Source organism: Magnolia sinica, chromosome 8, assembly GCF_029962835.1.
Source record: "Magnolia sinica isolate HGM2019 chromosome 8, MsV1, whole genome shotgun sequence".
NCBI classification, from domain to species: Eukaryota; Viridiplantae; Streptophyta; class Magnoliopsida; order Magnoliales; family Magnoliaceae; genus Magnolia; species Magnolia sinica.
The window spans coordinates 30,501,625-30,518,121 of record NC_080580.1 but is presented as its reverse complement, the minus strand read 5'-3'; the positions used below and the strand labels follow the sequence as shown (position 1 = coordinate 30,518,121).

At 37.2% G+C, this 16,497-nt stretch overlaps 1 protein-coding gene across 2 annotated transcripts; it reads left to right on the top strand.

Annotated features, from left to right (window-relative positions):
• The first annotated feature begins 584 nt into the window (after nt 1-584).
• On the top strand, nt 585-13,624 carry LOC131253184 (mitogen-activated protein kinase homolog NTF6-like). Of its 2 annotated transcripts, none has more exons than XM_058254065.1 (7): nt 585-887; nt 3,569-3,698; nt 7,112-7,249; nt 11,801-12,133; nt 12,600-12,783; nt 12,866-13,127; nt 13,217-13,624. In XM_058254065.1, exons 1-6 carry the CDS (start codon nt 730-732, stop codon nt 13,060-13,062), a joined length of 1,140 nt encoding a protein of 379 aa, XP_058110048.1. In that variant the 5' UTR covers nt 585-729; the 3' UTR covers nt 13,063-13,127; nt 13,217-13,624. The 2 variants fall into 2 exon arrangements, with proteins under 2 accessions (XP_058110048.1, XP_058110049.1); XM_058254066.1 differs by having other exon boundaries at nt 800-887; nt 3,569-3,732.
• Nucleotides 13,625-16,497: the final 2,873 nt, after the last annotated feature.

Below are 16,497 nucleotides of genomic sequence, written 5' to 3'. Positions count from 1 at the left end.
CATGTTAAAGGTTGAGATGAAAAATAAGACAGATCTAGCTATCAAGTGGACCACACTGTAAAAGACAGTAGAGGATTAAACGTCTACCATTGAAACCCTTTTAGAAGTTTTATATGAAATTTGTTTTCCTCTTCGTCCAGCTCTTTGTCACCTTATGAATAGGATGGAAACTATATGTTATGGTGGGCCCTACAAAATTTTTAACAGTGAAAATCAAGTTTCCCACTGCTATTTGTGGTGTGGTCCAGTTGATCTTTGGATATGATTTTTTTTTCCCATAATGCTCTGAAATAATCTCGAAATGTGGATGAACGGTGTGGATATAATAAATACATCATTGTGGGGCTCACGTCAAGGAGTGTCAGCGCTCGTCTTCGCACGCCAGTCAATCGGCTTCAGGAAGGAAAGAATGACGGGGGTAATTCGGTCCGTTGAAAAGTCGTAAAGAAGTGGGCTTCAGATGGCTAGTGGGCCAAAAATGGGTCGTACGGTAGGAAATTTCTCTTTTATTTTCTTCCTCTTTGTTCACAAAGACAAGAAAAAGCGCCATAGTCACACATTTCCATTACCCTTCCATTCCTCCTAACCCCGTGATAAAAAGACATTCTCAATAAAACCCCTCGCCTAGAAAAGAGAAGTAGAAAACGCTCCTCTCTCTTGCTTTCTCTCTTTCTTTCTCTCTCCCTTTCTTTCTTTTTCTTGGCAGTGCTTTTGAATTAAGATTCTAAAATGGAAGAGGAATCTGAGGTTATGAGTGAGGTGAAACGAGTTCCTACTCATGGTGGGAAGTATGTCGTCTACAATGTTCTTGGGAACCTCTTCGAGGTCTCTGCGAAGTACGTCCCTCCGATCCAACCCATCGGCCGCGGCGCTTACGGCATTGTGTGGTAGTGGTTTTTTGAATTTCTTTAAGATGGTTGATGGGTTTTCTTCATTTATTGATTTCCATGACTGCTGTGTTGTTTATATTGGAATTTGGAGAGTACTGAGTCGAGATTGGATTTTCTTTTCCCTTTCAGGGCTCGTTTGGATGCCTGTAAATTTTGTAAGTGGTAAATGATTTACAGTCTGTTCTGTTTGGCTTTAGGCTGTAATTTGTTTACAGCTAAATAGTTGTCTTTGTTTGGATAGCCTGCAAATTGTTTAGAGGGATTTCATTTGCAGGTAAAAGTTCAAATTATAGCCGTTAGGCTGTGAATGGCATCCCAGCTTTTCAGAGGGATTTCATTTTCAGCTAAAAGCTGGAAATGATTTACAGGCAATTTTCAGCATCCAAACACTGCCTGTATTTCATTTACAGTAGCCCAATTTACAGGCACCCAAAGGACCCCAGTGTTGCTAGTTTGATCTGATTTCGGTTGCTGATTAGCTGTTGATTTGGATGATGTGGTTTTGTTTGTTTTATATGATTTTTCTCGGTGAAATTCTAACTTATGCACCATGGAAAATGCTACTTATCGTGTGCTCCCACAAAAAATCTTGCATGACACAAAGATGGGATGGTATGGATGCTGTTGATGAGCTAGGGCCCAAAAATCTTGCTAGCTTATCTTTACCGTTTGATGGTTAACTTGCCAGTGGATGCTGAAAAGAATATTAGTAATGGTTTGCATTCAATTTGGCAGCTAGAATTGTGCAATTTTTGTGGTTTATAGATCATGGTCCATGCATGGAAGGGCCGATAAGATGAAAGTCTGGATCATCAATATATAGTTCCATGTCTGATTTTTATGGGAGCACATGATAAGTAGCATCATGTCGGATGTTCAAATTCTTTTTGTACTATTTTCTTTTGATTAATTTTTTTGGGTATTGAATGGTTTTCATGTTACTTGTTATCTACCAATGTTGTCAAAATTGTAATTGTATCTTAAATCCAATGGTGGTTGAATTGTACCAAATTGCAAATCATATCTTAAATTGTTAGATCTCCCTAATTGCTTAAAAAAGGACTTAAAAAAAATAGAAATAAATTAGAAGTCATAAAATACTCATTAATCATCCATTTTCCATCTATTATATGTTCACCGAGCAACCAGTTGGGAGATCAAATTGATATAATGTTCCATTTACGAGGCATCTAAACTAGGGCCCATAATTTGGATGGTCTAATTTAAGTTACCAGTATACCATGTGTGCAATTTCTTAGTGCCTTTATATCAACCATTGTACTCTACCGGAGTATCAAAGCTTTTCTCAAATGATAAATAAAACTGATCCAACTAGCGGTACCAGACACCCACTTGATCAGAAGATCCACTGTGTTAAACTTTTAACAAACTAGGGAAATACAGTAAACCAGTGGCTGAAAATTCAAATGTCAATCAGCCACTAGGCGTGAAACTATGCCCATTCCAGAGGGTGCCTAAAAGAAGAGGTGCGTGATTACTCCTTCCAGCTGCTGTTACCAGTGGTAAATGTTGGTTGGATGCTGTTGTTGTTAAATAAGGACAAGGCCAATGGAGGTTGGGTCCCTACTTGTGGTTCAGTGGTAGACTCTGTGAGTTTCAACATTGAGGTCATGTGTTCGAGTGCCCATGTGGCGTGTGTGGGTGTAAGTGTGTGTTAAAAAAAAGGCCAATAGAGATTTGTGTGGCTTTTAATATTTCAGCACCATGCATCTCCCATGCATGGTTATGATTTATCAGTAATACATGTTTCAGTATAAATTGCTTAAAATCAAGTTTCTGCCAATCACAAAAAGTTTCTACCAACCACAACTGTTGGACAAGTAATGGCAGAAACCTGAATTTCCTGGAAGTTTATTATTATTATTATTATTATTATTATTGGGTGTTTATCATATTATCTATGTTGCTTGTTTTGTGTTTGGTATATCCTAATACCCCAATTTATTAGGACATGCAAAAGTTCTTTTTATGGATTTCGGAATTACAAATTTGTTGGTATTTCTAGTGTCGTTATCTTCATTCTCATCTATTTAAGAATGGCAAGAGATGAAATTGTTTGTTGAATCTCGCTATCAGAACTATTGATGTTTTGGGTGATCCAAACATCATCTCATTGAATTAGAATTAAGTTCATTTCTGAAGTATTAATAAAATAATATGAGTGGAGGAGAATGGGAATGGGACTTGCTTGAGTGAGATGGAGAAGGCGCCCTGTTGCACACGGGTCACCTGGGGTCATGTTTGACAGATCTGAACCTTTCATCAGATGGATCCTACCATGAGCATGTCTAAGAAACAAATCAGGCTAGTCCATTCATCTGATAGCTAGATGCCTACAAGTGTTCTTTGAATGCAGACTGTTGGTCACTTTTTCTACTGTCAATGTCACATATAGGCGTACCACCTGTTGAATGGCCCCAATTTTGAACATGTTGCCACACATGCTTATGCAACTGTCCTTCATTTTTTCTACTGTCCGTGCCTCCCCGACATCGAACATGTCTCCACCTACTCGTGCTTGTGCAACAACCCCCCCTTAACCATATCGCTCATGCCATGTGCTTTTTTACATCAAGGACTTGTATTTTCCTAAAATCTTTGTATGAACTAAGGTGGGTTTCTTTCATTCTTTTTTTTTTTTTTTTGGGTTACTACAGCTGTGCAAGAAATTCTGAGACGAAAGAAGAGGTTGCTATCAAGAAAATTGGGAATGCATTTGACAACAGGATTGATGCAAAGAGGACACTGCGAGAAATCAAACTCCTTTGCCATATGGAGCATGAAAATGTACTCAAAACAAAGATGCATCAGTTTGCTTACGGTATTTCATATTTTCATAGTGTTTAGCATCCATTACTCTGGATCCTTAGCAATCAGTTCGGTTGCAGTCGCCAATCGTCTGATTTTATGTTGCTCCTTTCAATCCCACAGCTCAAAAGTCTCAAAAGAAATTACATAAATGGTCGTCATTAGTTTGTTATGAGTTAAACCATGATTTCTACTCTCCACCCTTCTAATAAGTAAATGCTATTGACTATATTTGTATTGCATATAAATTATTAAGAAATGGTTTTTGTTACCATGCACTGTAAATCTGTAATAACTCTTAATTACTATCTGTGTTGAATTCAAGGAATCAAAACTCAGTTCTGAAACTGTTACAAGGACTGAAACTGTCATAACTTTCCCCACTCAGTTGGAAATATTTTTTTACTTTAGAGTGTGGGTTTGGACTGCTAATCAAGAGCTAAGCTGTAATAACCCATTTTTTTTAATGCATGTGCGACCATCTACCGTACACTCATGCATTTCCCCCACCTTACCATCCACTACACATGTGATCAAGGTATGTGATCACCCATTTACCCGTCCTTCTATACCCCACACAATCGACCAACCAAATACATCACAACCGTCCACCCATTATGATATAACTCATCAATGCAACATAATTGTTTACATGCATGTAGCATGAATATATATTAAGAGCATGCATGGTTAAGAGCATGCATTCAACGGTTCCTTTTTAATTAAATTGTATGTTATAAATATTTTTTTAATAAAACAAACAAAACACCTACATGTTTTAGTCACGTGGGTGCGTAGATTTTAAAAAGTATTAAGGCTCATGATCAGGATCGGTGATCGATAATCTAGACTGTCCATCATCCCTAACAACCTAACTATTATAAAATGTCCAAGTTACAAGATTAGCTAACCATTCATTCAATAACTTAGACCAACAACATACAACCGTTAAATTTATACACAAAATCATCATTGTCTATAAAACTTTAAAATCCATCCATCTATTTGATCCATCAACCGTTTATCTGATCAATCGACCATTGTATATCAATGATTTCATGTGTACACCTATGTATACACTGCCCACACATGAGCACAATATACATACATTGCTAAGCACTACAAATGTCTTATCATACACATACGTGGGTCCATTGTTATGATTAATGATAGAGTAAGTGTTTTGTTATGAGAGATGTCATTTAAGGGTATATTTAGGTGTTTTTAAAATGTGTGCATTTACTGTGTATTTTGGTCATTTTAAACATGTGTGTATGGTGGGACCTGTCTATTATAAATGGGGTTGTAGGTGTAGGTTTAAGCACTACATGAAAAAAAAAAAAGAAATTAAAAAGAAAAAAAAAAGGGCTTCTTGAAGTTTTTGTTAGGTAGGTGATCTCAACCTAAAATTTGAAAATTTCAACTTATTGTTTCGTTTTAATCCCAAATTTAATATAATACTGTTTAAATTAGTTTTAGATTACTTATATAATTATTGATGTGATCGATCATTTTTTCAATTAAGATTTATTTATTTATTTAGCTTAATTGTGAAAATTTGAGATATACTTTGAAAAAAATTATTGAATTAAATCGATTTGATTCATAGTATAATTCTAATTTAATATTCAAATTATAAAAGAAAGAAGAAATTGAATATTATTTATCTTAGAATATAACATAAATCAATTAATAAATTATTGAAAGCATACTTTGAATTAAAATTTAAATTTAAAATCTGATTTTAATTATAAACTTTTAGAAATTAAGAATTTAAATAAATTTTGTCATTAAACTAACTGAATTCATGAGCTTTGGAATTTATTTAATAAATTTGTTAGATTATAATTTGATTGATTTAAATCAATTTCATCCAAAGTTAAATTTAAATATGAATTAATTCCTTAATTGTAAAAATACTTGGTTTATATAAATTTGTTAAATTTTGATTTAATATTAGAACAATCAAAATTTTTATTTGTTAGGTTTATATTATAATTTAAATAAATTTTAAATTTTAGAATTTGGTGAATAAAAAAATAATAATTTACTTTTATGTTAATATGATTTAAGTGAAAATTTTGATTTAATTAAAGTTAGAATTTAAAATAAAATTTTCTTATACATTATCAAATCTCAATAATTCCTAAATTTAATAATAGTAGATTAAAGATATTTTATTTAAGAATTGTAATTATTAAAGTTTTGATGAAATTATATCTAGAATTATTAATTAGAAATAAAAATTTGTATTACTGATATTTTGAGAATTCAATTAAATAATTATTGATTATTATAATAATATTTTAAGAGTAGCAAAAGTATGTGAATAAATCCATGATAGCTTTATGTTTATATTTAGAATTTTCGATTGTGAAGCAGTGATTCATCTTACATGCATGTTTAGCATTTATTGAGCATCACTATTGATATGTTGGGTGTAATTTAAATAAGTAGGGCGATCGTGTCCATTGGATGAAAGACCTTAAAGCCAGCGAGTAGGGCGATCGTGTCCTTTGGGTAAAAGACCCTAGAACCCATTAGATCTTTTGGAGTTTCTTTTATGTATGACATATGAGTAGAATTGTGTGCGCGGACATACGTTAGAGGTACAATTGGAGCACTAGTTTGACTAGCTAATGTAAAAATGGGTTCCTCACCATGAGGTACCAGTGCGTGGGTATTAATGCAACGTGCCCGTCCACTCGGGTATGGTGTTGTAAGAGATGACAGATATTATTTATAAGAATTCATGGAAAGTATCACATGCGTAACATATTTACGATTCTGGTGTTTAAATTCATGTTATTTTATTATGCATATTCTATTTTTCTCTATTGTTTATAAAAATTCGATATAATCTGAACATTTTAAATTTTGGCTAAGAAATGATCTTACCGGCCTGTTATGCTCATCTTATTACAAAAAAATGCACAGGTGCAGAACTAGAATACTATGAGTAGGCAGGCATCTACTATTTGTTTTTATTTTATTTTTTTAATTTTTTTATTATTATATATATACAGCAAATTAGGTTTATTTTGAATTTCAAATCAGTTTTGTTCTTTAGGTTTGGTTTGAATATCAAATTTTGATGGAGGAAAAAACTATCAAGAGAGTTGAATTTAGTAAACATTATATTATTTTAGCTATCCTTTTAGATGACTCTGAATATCTTTTAAATTTGATAGAATTATGTGGATTGTAATGAATATCAATTTATTAAAACTCATAAACTCGGGATTTGGGTACTGAATACCCTACTTAGGTTCCTGAATTTCAGGGCATGACATGAGCCAACTTGATTAGGCTGAGTTTTGATACCATGGTTATATGCAATCTGTAGAGTTTCTACTCAACATAAGCTAAATTGGATTTTTTCTATACTGCAGATTGTACGGATCAAGGACGTTGTACGGCCACCAGAAAGGGAAAACTTCAATGATGTTTATATTGTATATGAGCTTATGGATACTGATCTCCATCAGATAATACGCTCGAGCCAGACACTGACAGTTGATCACTGCCAAGTAAGTTTTTATTAGCATTCTAACAAACTGATTGAATCCTAGAACAGAGGTTTCTGATGCATGTGGGATTGTATGGATTAAATAAATGTCTGTTAACTGTATGCCTGCTGTGCGGAATTGTATGAAAGGAGAAAGTTTATTGGTATAAAAGAAATGAGACGTCATATTTGATGAGTAAAACTTTGATACTATGGCAGAGTCTCATTGTTCATGTACATGCACTTTGAAATTTTAGACATTTCATACATGTAACTCAAATTAGACAGTCCAAATCATGTGCCTCAACTGAGATGGGTCAGAAACGAACAATTACACCAAACTGAAGATTCTAATTGACTGACTGGTGGACATTAATGGAAGGTTAAAATGAGAAATAATCATTGGTGTGAATTCAACAAACAATTCCTTTTAATTACAGTTAAGGATCATCTGATCTATCTGGTTTTGGGTTGTGACCTATCAACAGGGGCTCACAAGTTGGACTGTTCAGTTTGTATTACATATATACCACATGCAATAGCTGAGACTGAGTGCATGTGCATGGCTGTCATACTCTGCCAACTTATCGAATAACTACCCCATATTTGATTGATGCAGATGTAACATGAGATGATGCACATTCCAAGTCCCAATATGGATGGAATGAAAGGAAGCAAACTTAATTGAAGTGACAGTTATAATATCTTCTTGCTCAGTGCATGAATATTATATGAGAAAAAGACCAATTAGCCCCTCCTAATGCTTTAACCCACAACCTGACCGTCTTCATATTTGCATTCCAACGAACCCCACTACTTAGAAAACCCATTCCTACCAGCTCCTGCAATTAAAAAAGTAAAAACAATAAAAATGCACTGATTAACTTTATATTATTTCTATAATATACCCTCCGATTCTCTTACTGTCTGTCTCCTTCTCTCTTTAAGAGATTCCAGAGACATGCACCAGCTTGAGTGCACCTACTCATGCACCCACAACACATACAAACATGCAAGATTCAAGCCACTCATCAGGGGGACGACACAATGTAGGTCTCATGGGCAAAAAATTGAGCCAATCGTCTAAGTAGTGGCCAAGATATGTGAAAGAAGGGGGCAGTCAAAAGGATTGATAAACACATCAATGTCCTTGCATGGCCTAGGAGATGAGGGGCCAACTTAATTTTTATTCCTGTGTCTGGTCATGATGAGCCCCACCGAGTAGCTTGGATGTTGCAGTTTGGGACATGGGCTATTAAGTGCACTCACGATGCACTTTACAAGTAAACTTGTATACAGAAAAAAATGGATAGACTTCTCAGTTAGTTTTGTTCCATTTAAAAAATAGTGGTGATTCTTCATACACACACATGGCATGGCATAGTTGTAAGTCAATCTAGAGTAATCATTGAACTATGAAAAATAGTATTAAGATAAACACATCAATGTACTTGCATGGCCTAGGAGATGAGGGGCCAACTTAATTTTTATTCCTGTGTCTGGTCATGACGAGCCCCACCAAGTGAGTAGCTTGGATGTTGCAGTTTGGGACGTGGACTATTAAGTGCACTCATGGTGCACTTTACAAGTAAACTTGTATACAGAAAAAAAAATGGATAGACTTCTTAGTTAGTTTTGTTCCATTTAAAAAATAGTGGTGATTCTTCAAACATACACATGGCATAGCATAGTTGTAAGTCAATCTAGAGTAATAATCAAAGTATGTAAAATGGTATTAACCATGTAATTGATGTGGGACATGGAAAATTAAATATGATATGCAAGATGCTAGGCTTGGATCATACTAATTCAGAACAATCGCATAATAATTCCACATGAAAAGATGCTACAGAAAAAAATGGATAGACTTCTTAGTTAGTTTTGTCAATGAAGAAATCTGATCCATTTGGAAAAATTGGGATAGTGGTCGCACCACGGATTAGCCCTTCAAGGACTTCACACACTTTTGGAATTCTTCCACAATAGCAGAAAAATAGTTGAATAAGTCAATCTAGAGTCGCAATCTATTATCATGAAGTAAACTAAAATAAAAACCAAACGAGAAAATCTAAAGCGTTCAATGTTCTAAATAATAACAATAAGCAAAATCTAAAATATAATCATGGGCCACGATCATGAGATCCCATGGTGGGCTTTTTTGACTGTCGGGCTTTTCTGAACCAAAACTTGATTTCTAACTAGGAGGCGTAGGGGTGACGGCGTGAGTGCGCGTGTGCGCGTGATGTCCCCATCACATTTGATAGCCATTAACTGGGTGGTTAAGATTTCTTGATCAGTACATTTTTAGAGATATTGGTATGTGCTATTAAGAATATGCTCCATGCCTCCATCCACAATTGAATCCACAATGTTGATGATTTGGACAGTTGTATAGACATCAGTGCTAACTTCTGAGGATGAATCATTGCCATTTCTCAAAAGCCTGAACTAGCATATGAGCTGGGTGCACAAGAGGAGTGTAATGCTCTGATTCCCATTTTGTGTTGGTGTAAAACACCCAAGCAGTGGCCCACCACGTTATCTGTGTTACAGTCACTCCGTCCATCAGGTGTTGTCCTCAAGCTAAGCCCTAGGACCAAATATCGGCCAGACAGACAATTCAGACGGGCCACCCAACATGGAACAATAGTGATCGGATGCTAAATATAGGTTTGTTTATGGGGCCTAAATGGTGTTTCTTTTTCATCAAACCCGTCGATCAGGTGGGGCTCACAAGGATTAAGTGAATACAAAAATTAGCCTGATCCAAAACTCACGCAGGCCACACCATGTGAACTTACAGGTCTAGGCATAATTTTACATTGTTGCTGTGTGGACCTACTTTTTGAATTTAAATCTGCATGTAGTTGTTTCTCGTGCAATTGGAATATGTGTCTTTGTTGGAAGTTTTCATCTTCATGGAAAGCTGTTATTTTGAGATCATAAGAGACTAGGTTATTAATAGTGTAGTTGGAAGTTAATTAGGAGTAAATAGTAGTAATTGAAAGTTGTATTAGGAGTAAATAATTGTAGTCGGAAATTTTATAAGGTATGAATAGTTGTATTTTTTTTAAGGTGATATTTTATTGCTGAAAAACAGCCACAAAGCCGAAAAAACAATAAGGAAAACCAGAAAGCAACAAGAAAACAGGAAAAAACAGAAAACAACGACTAAAACTGAAAATGAAAACCTAAGAAATTGCACGAAAACAACATCCAGTCCCACCACTGGCAACAGGCCCGGAGAAATCAACTAATAAAGGAGCCCAATCCCTACAGAACACTAGCACTCTAGAGAAAACCCTTGCTGCAGACACACTGATACTCTGAAAGGAACTATTGTTTCTTTCAGCCCATATAGCCCACAAGACAGCCAAAAGAAGGGTCCTCCATTTCCTTTTACTGAGGCCTCCACCAGGCTCCCCATGCCAGTTATAGAACAGAAGTTCCACCGAATTTGGCATCGACCAAGAAACTCCAGCTATATGCAGAATGCTCCACCAGATGTTTGAGATGAACGGACAATGGATAAAAATATGGTCCACTGTTTCTTCCTTATGAAGACATAGCAGACAAACATTAGGGAGAAGAAAACCCCTTTCCCTCAAGTTTTTGACTGTCAAGATGCTATTACTTCCCACCAGCCACCCGAAAGCTGCCACTTTGGGGGACACGCCATAGGACGGCGGCAGACCCATGTGGCATGAAGAAGAAGATACCTCCGGGATGGAGAGATGTTTGTAAGATGATCTAACAAAGAACATCCCCGAAACTGAGAGAGACCATCTAATGGTATCTTCTGCACATGGAGATGGAATGAAAATCTGCAAACAATCACGAAGCTGAATCACTCTTGAAGTTCAGAATCAGATAGATTTCTTCTAGTAGGTGGAGTCCGAGTCCCACCCGCTTCACCTTCAACACAACAGTCATTAATCATAACATTAGGATTATTAGTTACAGAAAAAAGTGATGGAAAGGAATCAGCAAGAGTGGATATTCCACACCAAGAGTCCAACCAGAATTTTATTCTCATACCATTGCAAAGAGAAAAAGAGCACCTTTCAAACATTAGCGGGGCTACCCTTGTTATACTTTTCCAAATGAAAGAGGCACGATACAAGATGATTGTTTAGTCCACCATCCTTGGTGAGATAAACCATATTTAGCTGCAACTATCTGTCTCCAAAGACTTTACTTTTCTGAACCAAACCTAGTATTAGGAGAAAATGGTTCATGTATCCAAGGGAGAAAGTGTCCTACAAAAGGGGGTGATGGGAGGATCTTTGGTCATTGGAAAAATCATTAAATCTTATTTTGATAGAATTAAAAACTTCTCTTTTGGTTGAGCATTTCTCCAAATGGTATGCATTTATTTCTTTCCCAGTTCTTTTTCCTCTTATTGTCCTCTTCACCATCACCTGTCCCACCCAGAACCAGCACAAAACTGGGTTCCCATATTATTTTTATTTTTTATTTTTTGTTCTAGCCTCACATGCATCTCTACATGCGGCATGCGTCCCTTTCCTTTTAGCATTTCGTCTCTAAGTCATTTTCCTATCCGTTTTGGCAGTATTTTCTGTATCAGTTGCTACGAGGTTTGAAATATATACACTCTGCAAATGTTTTGCACCGAGATCTGAAACCCAGCAATTTGCTCCTCAATGCAAACTGCGACCTCAAGATTTGTGACTTTGGGCTTGCGAGAACCACATCAGAAACGGATTTGATGACAGAATATGTTGTGACGCGTTGGTATAGGGCACCAGAACTGCTTCTTAACTGTTCAGAGTATACTGCCGCCATCGATATCTGGTCAGTTGGTTGCATATTCATGGAAATCATCAAAAGAGAGCCATTGTTTCCTGGTAAAGACTATGTCCAACAGTTGAGGCTTATAACAGAGGTTATGATCCCTTCATACCCTTACCACTTATTTCATACCGAATGTCTTCCTGAATTGAACTATGGCGTTTTAGCTCAGGTTAGCTTTCTGCACGGGTGGATCCCACCTTTCACTTTCAGAAAGCTGGACTTTTTTTATCTCGTGGCGCCGCTGTGGATGCATGATATTTCTAAACATCATAATGAGATGATCTGAACCATCTGATTGTTGGCTTGCATATTGATGGTTAAAAGTGAAAACCTGATATAGCCAATGGTCTGTATGCAACGGGAAGTAGCATACACTTTCAGCCCACCAGATGAGTGCTTTGAAAATTGCCGCATGTATGGACTTTGACAATTGCCACATGTATGGACTGTTGACCCAAGCTAATATGCTGGTTGTTCACCCTGAGAATTGTATAATGCCATGGAAATATTAGGCTGCTCATTGGTATCCTTATGCTTTTATTGTTTTGCTTAAACAGCTCTTGGGTTCGCCAGAAGACTCAGACCTTGGGTTCCTAAGAAGTGATAATGCTCGGCGGTATGTCATGCAACTTCCAAGGTTCCCAAAGCAACCATTCTCGCAAAAATTTCCAGATGTCGATCCTGTGGCCGTCGATCTTTTGGAGAGAATGCTTGTTTTCGATCCATGCAAACGAATAACTGGTATGGTTATAATCTAGCATTTCCCTTTTATCTGCTTTTGTTTCATGCAAATTTGCTTTCTGATGCTCTTGTCGTTGTGAAGTCGATGAAGCATTGAAGCATCAGTATTTATCGAGTCTCCATGAGATCAATGAAGAACCCACCTGCCCATCTCCTTTCCTCTTCGATTTCGAACAGGCATCATTCAGCGAAGAAGATATTAGGGAGCTCATATGGACAGAGTCGTTGAATTTCAACCCAGAACGGGCATCCTCCGGCCCCACCACACGATTGTCCTGATATGTCTAGAAGGCACTGCCATATATAATCCAAATGGATCAGAGATCCTCAATATCTTTGGGAAGGTGAGTTTGAAACTGCTTTTCTTGATTGCTATATCTGACTTTGATGGGCGAGATTTTACAACGTGGTTCATTGTCAGTTGAACTTACAGATGAATGGTATGGATCACCATTTGGTGAGGGAGACAGGGCGAGCAAGGTTGGCATTTTGCGTTGGTTGTGTCCTGATTAATGTCTGGTATTGGATTTCGGTAGAGGTATTGTAGATATGGATTTTCCTTCTTTTACATGTTGAGAGATTGTTGAATGGTTGGAGACAACTTAATATAGCATATATAATGTGGGAAGTTGGATTCAGCTCTCCTTGAATCCAATCACCCAAGTTTTCTACTTTGGCTCGAGTTTGGTCAAATATGAGAATAAAAAGAAAAGACAAGAAAGTGTTGTGGAAATTTGAAGAGTGGACTGTTGAGGATTGCTATGATCTTCCTGCTGTACTAAGGTGTATATTCTGAATTCTGTTTGCGAATAGAAAAGAGATTGTTGTTGGTTGAATGCTATTCAGACTGTTTGGATCCTTGTATTGATCAATCCAGGTTTGGATAATACATGCATTTTGAACTTGATATGAAGAAGAAGAGAGAGGCCCTGCTTGGTGGATGATTAAATATGAGTTCATTTCATCTTAGTCACTAGTAATTATGTATTAGAGAAATCTTTAAAAAAATGCATTAGAGATCTTGATCTCTAATACATAAATGTGTAATTACTCTTAACTAAAACGAGATGGACTCAGTTTTGGGCATTTGGTGGGGCTTTGCTTTAGTTTAAAATGCAGATATTTGTTGAGCCCACACGTGTGCAATGCAGCTTATATAGATGCCACATGTGGCAGCATGGCAAGTAGGTCCAAGATCCAATCCACCAGAACGGCGCCACTGCATTGATGCTCTAGCTCAAGAATCAGGTAGATCCACTGCTCAGGTGGGCTGCAGTATAATGTACGGCTGTGAAAAGCTTGGATGAAGTTTTCCAATCTGCCCATGGCTGAGTTGACCAGATTTATTTTTGGGAAAACATCTGCGAGAGAAGAGCAACTCTTATTATTATTATTATTATTATTATTTTAAAGGGAATTTGACCGCACTGGTCTCCATGTGTTGTCAAATTCCCAAAAGAGATTCAACCTTTTAAATATTCTGAAGGTGGCCTTCTGACAAGCTCTAGGAAATCTTTTGGACCAAAATGCCTTTGTCCTTGGTTCAGTAATTGTACAATTTTTTAGTTAATAAGAAGTTACATCATATTTAATATTGAGAAAGTGATGTGGACAGAAGCCTTTTTCGGGCGTGGCAAGGCCCAACTCGTGGGGCCCACGTTGATGTATGTGTATAATTCATGCTGCCCATCCTTTTTGCCGTGCCATTTTAGGGTTAGGGCCTAAATATCAACCTGATCCAGAGTTCGTGTGGCCACATAATCGAAAATAATGGTGATAGTGACACTCACTGTTGAAACTTTCAAAGCTCACTGTGATGTATGTTAGAAGTGAACACTGCCCAAGTTAGAACTTTTTGGGTCAGTTAGAACTTTTTGGGCCCATGACGAGCTAGCTGAAAAGGTGAACGGAACAGATCATCCCATTGTGGGCCCTAAGGTATGGTACCAGTGGCTAGCCTTTCATTTGGTAGTAAAGGAAGTGAACATATAACATGACAACTACAACCCATATAACAGAACAACTATAACCAATGACAACCACGACCCATATAACACGACAACGATAATCCCCATAACAGGACAACTACGATCCATACAATTACGACCCCATATAACAAGACAATTGCGACCCATATAACAGGACAACTGCGACCCATATAACATGACAACCGCGACCCATATAACAGGACAATTGCAACCCATATAACATGACAATCGCGACCCATATAACAGGACAACTGTGACCCATACAACTGTGACTCATATAACATGACAACTGCGACCCATCTAACATGACAATCGCGACCCACATAACATGACACTTTCTTTCCTTTTTTCTTTTTCTTTCTTCTTATGTGTTTTTGTTTTCTGCTGTGTGGGGTCCACGATTGGATAATCCTTTCCGTCTGTTATGTTGGCCAATTCTCTGTGGACCAAAGGAGTTCAATGTTGGGTAGTTCCATCACATACACACACAACAGTAGGCCTTAAAAAGTTCCAACAGTGAGATTTTGTTTCCCTCGGTAAGGTCCACTCAGGACTCATATTTGTTTCATTTTTTAGCTCATAGCCTAAAATAATATAGAGAAGGTGGTGGATGGCGTGGATTAAACATATACATCAAGGTGGGGTCCACGTCACATGACAACCTCAACCCTTATGAACTCCACATGTTACATTACAACCACGACCCATATAACATGATAACCACGACTAATATAACATGATAACTACGACCCTTGACAACCACGGCCCATATGACAGGATAACTGCGACACATATTGTCACGCCCCAGACCTAGAAATCGGGCTCATAAAATTTCCAATTGCCGAATCCGGTGCCGACAGCCTCCGTAGTACCCCATTCTTGGCTCCCAGCGTCCATACGCCAGGTCCCGATCCTGCGAGCCTAGAAGGAGGATTTTTCCAATGTACATTTGTCTCATAAGAAGCGTAACCACAAGTATACCCAAATCATAAAGGCAACATCATCATCACATATCCACTAATATAAACATTTGAATACAATGCTGAAAGAGAATTACATATGTCAAAATCAAAGCTCCAGAAGGCCGCTGCACGCTCTAAGCTCAACGCTGCTGTAACCTAACGCCATTTGCACGCATCTATCGTGCATAAGCTTATAGAAAGCTTAGAGGGTGGTGAAAGTGTGTGCACAAGGTAAGTGCCAAGTATGCAATACAATGCCATAAATCATACAATGGAATAAAAGAAAATACTAACAAGATACGATATCAGAGTAAGCGGAATTATAGTGGTAAGTCCACGAGTTATACAATATTAGAGTACGCAATACAGATCAACTATACAAATGAGGAGTCAAAGAGATCCAAATATCAGATGCCGAGGGTACAATGAAATATGTAATTCCTATTAAGTCCGTCTAGGCCATATAAGTACAGAAACATAGTAACCCAAAATGATAAGTACTGCGGATGCAATGTAATATATGGTGCGAATGAAATGATCATGCTGGAGTGTGAAGTCGGGATAATAGTACGTAGTATCGCATGCTACGGGGTCCACCATAAGGGACTTCTATCCAAACCAGTCCCATTCCTGAATTTGGATAGTTAGATTCAATGTGGTAAACTCCTGATCTTAAATTAGTCACGCGCCCAACCGAAATCCTGGTCATGCAAAGGTACACGTAACAAATAGTTACGCACCACTAGCCCGAGTGGATAGTGAAT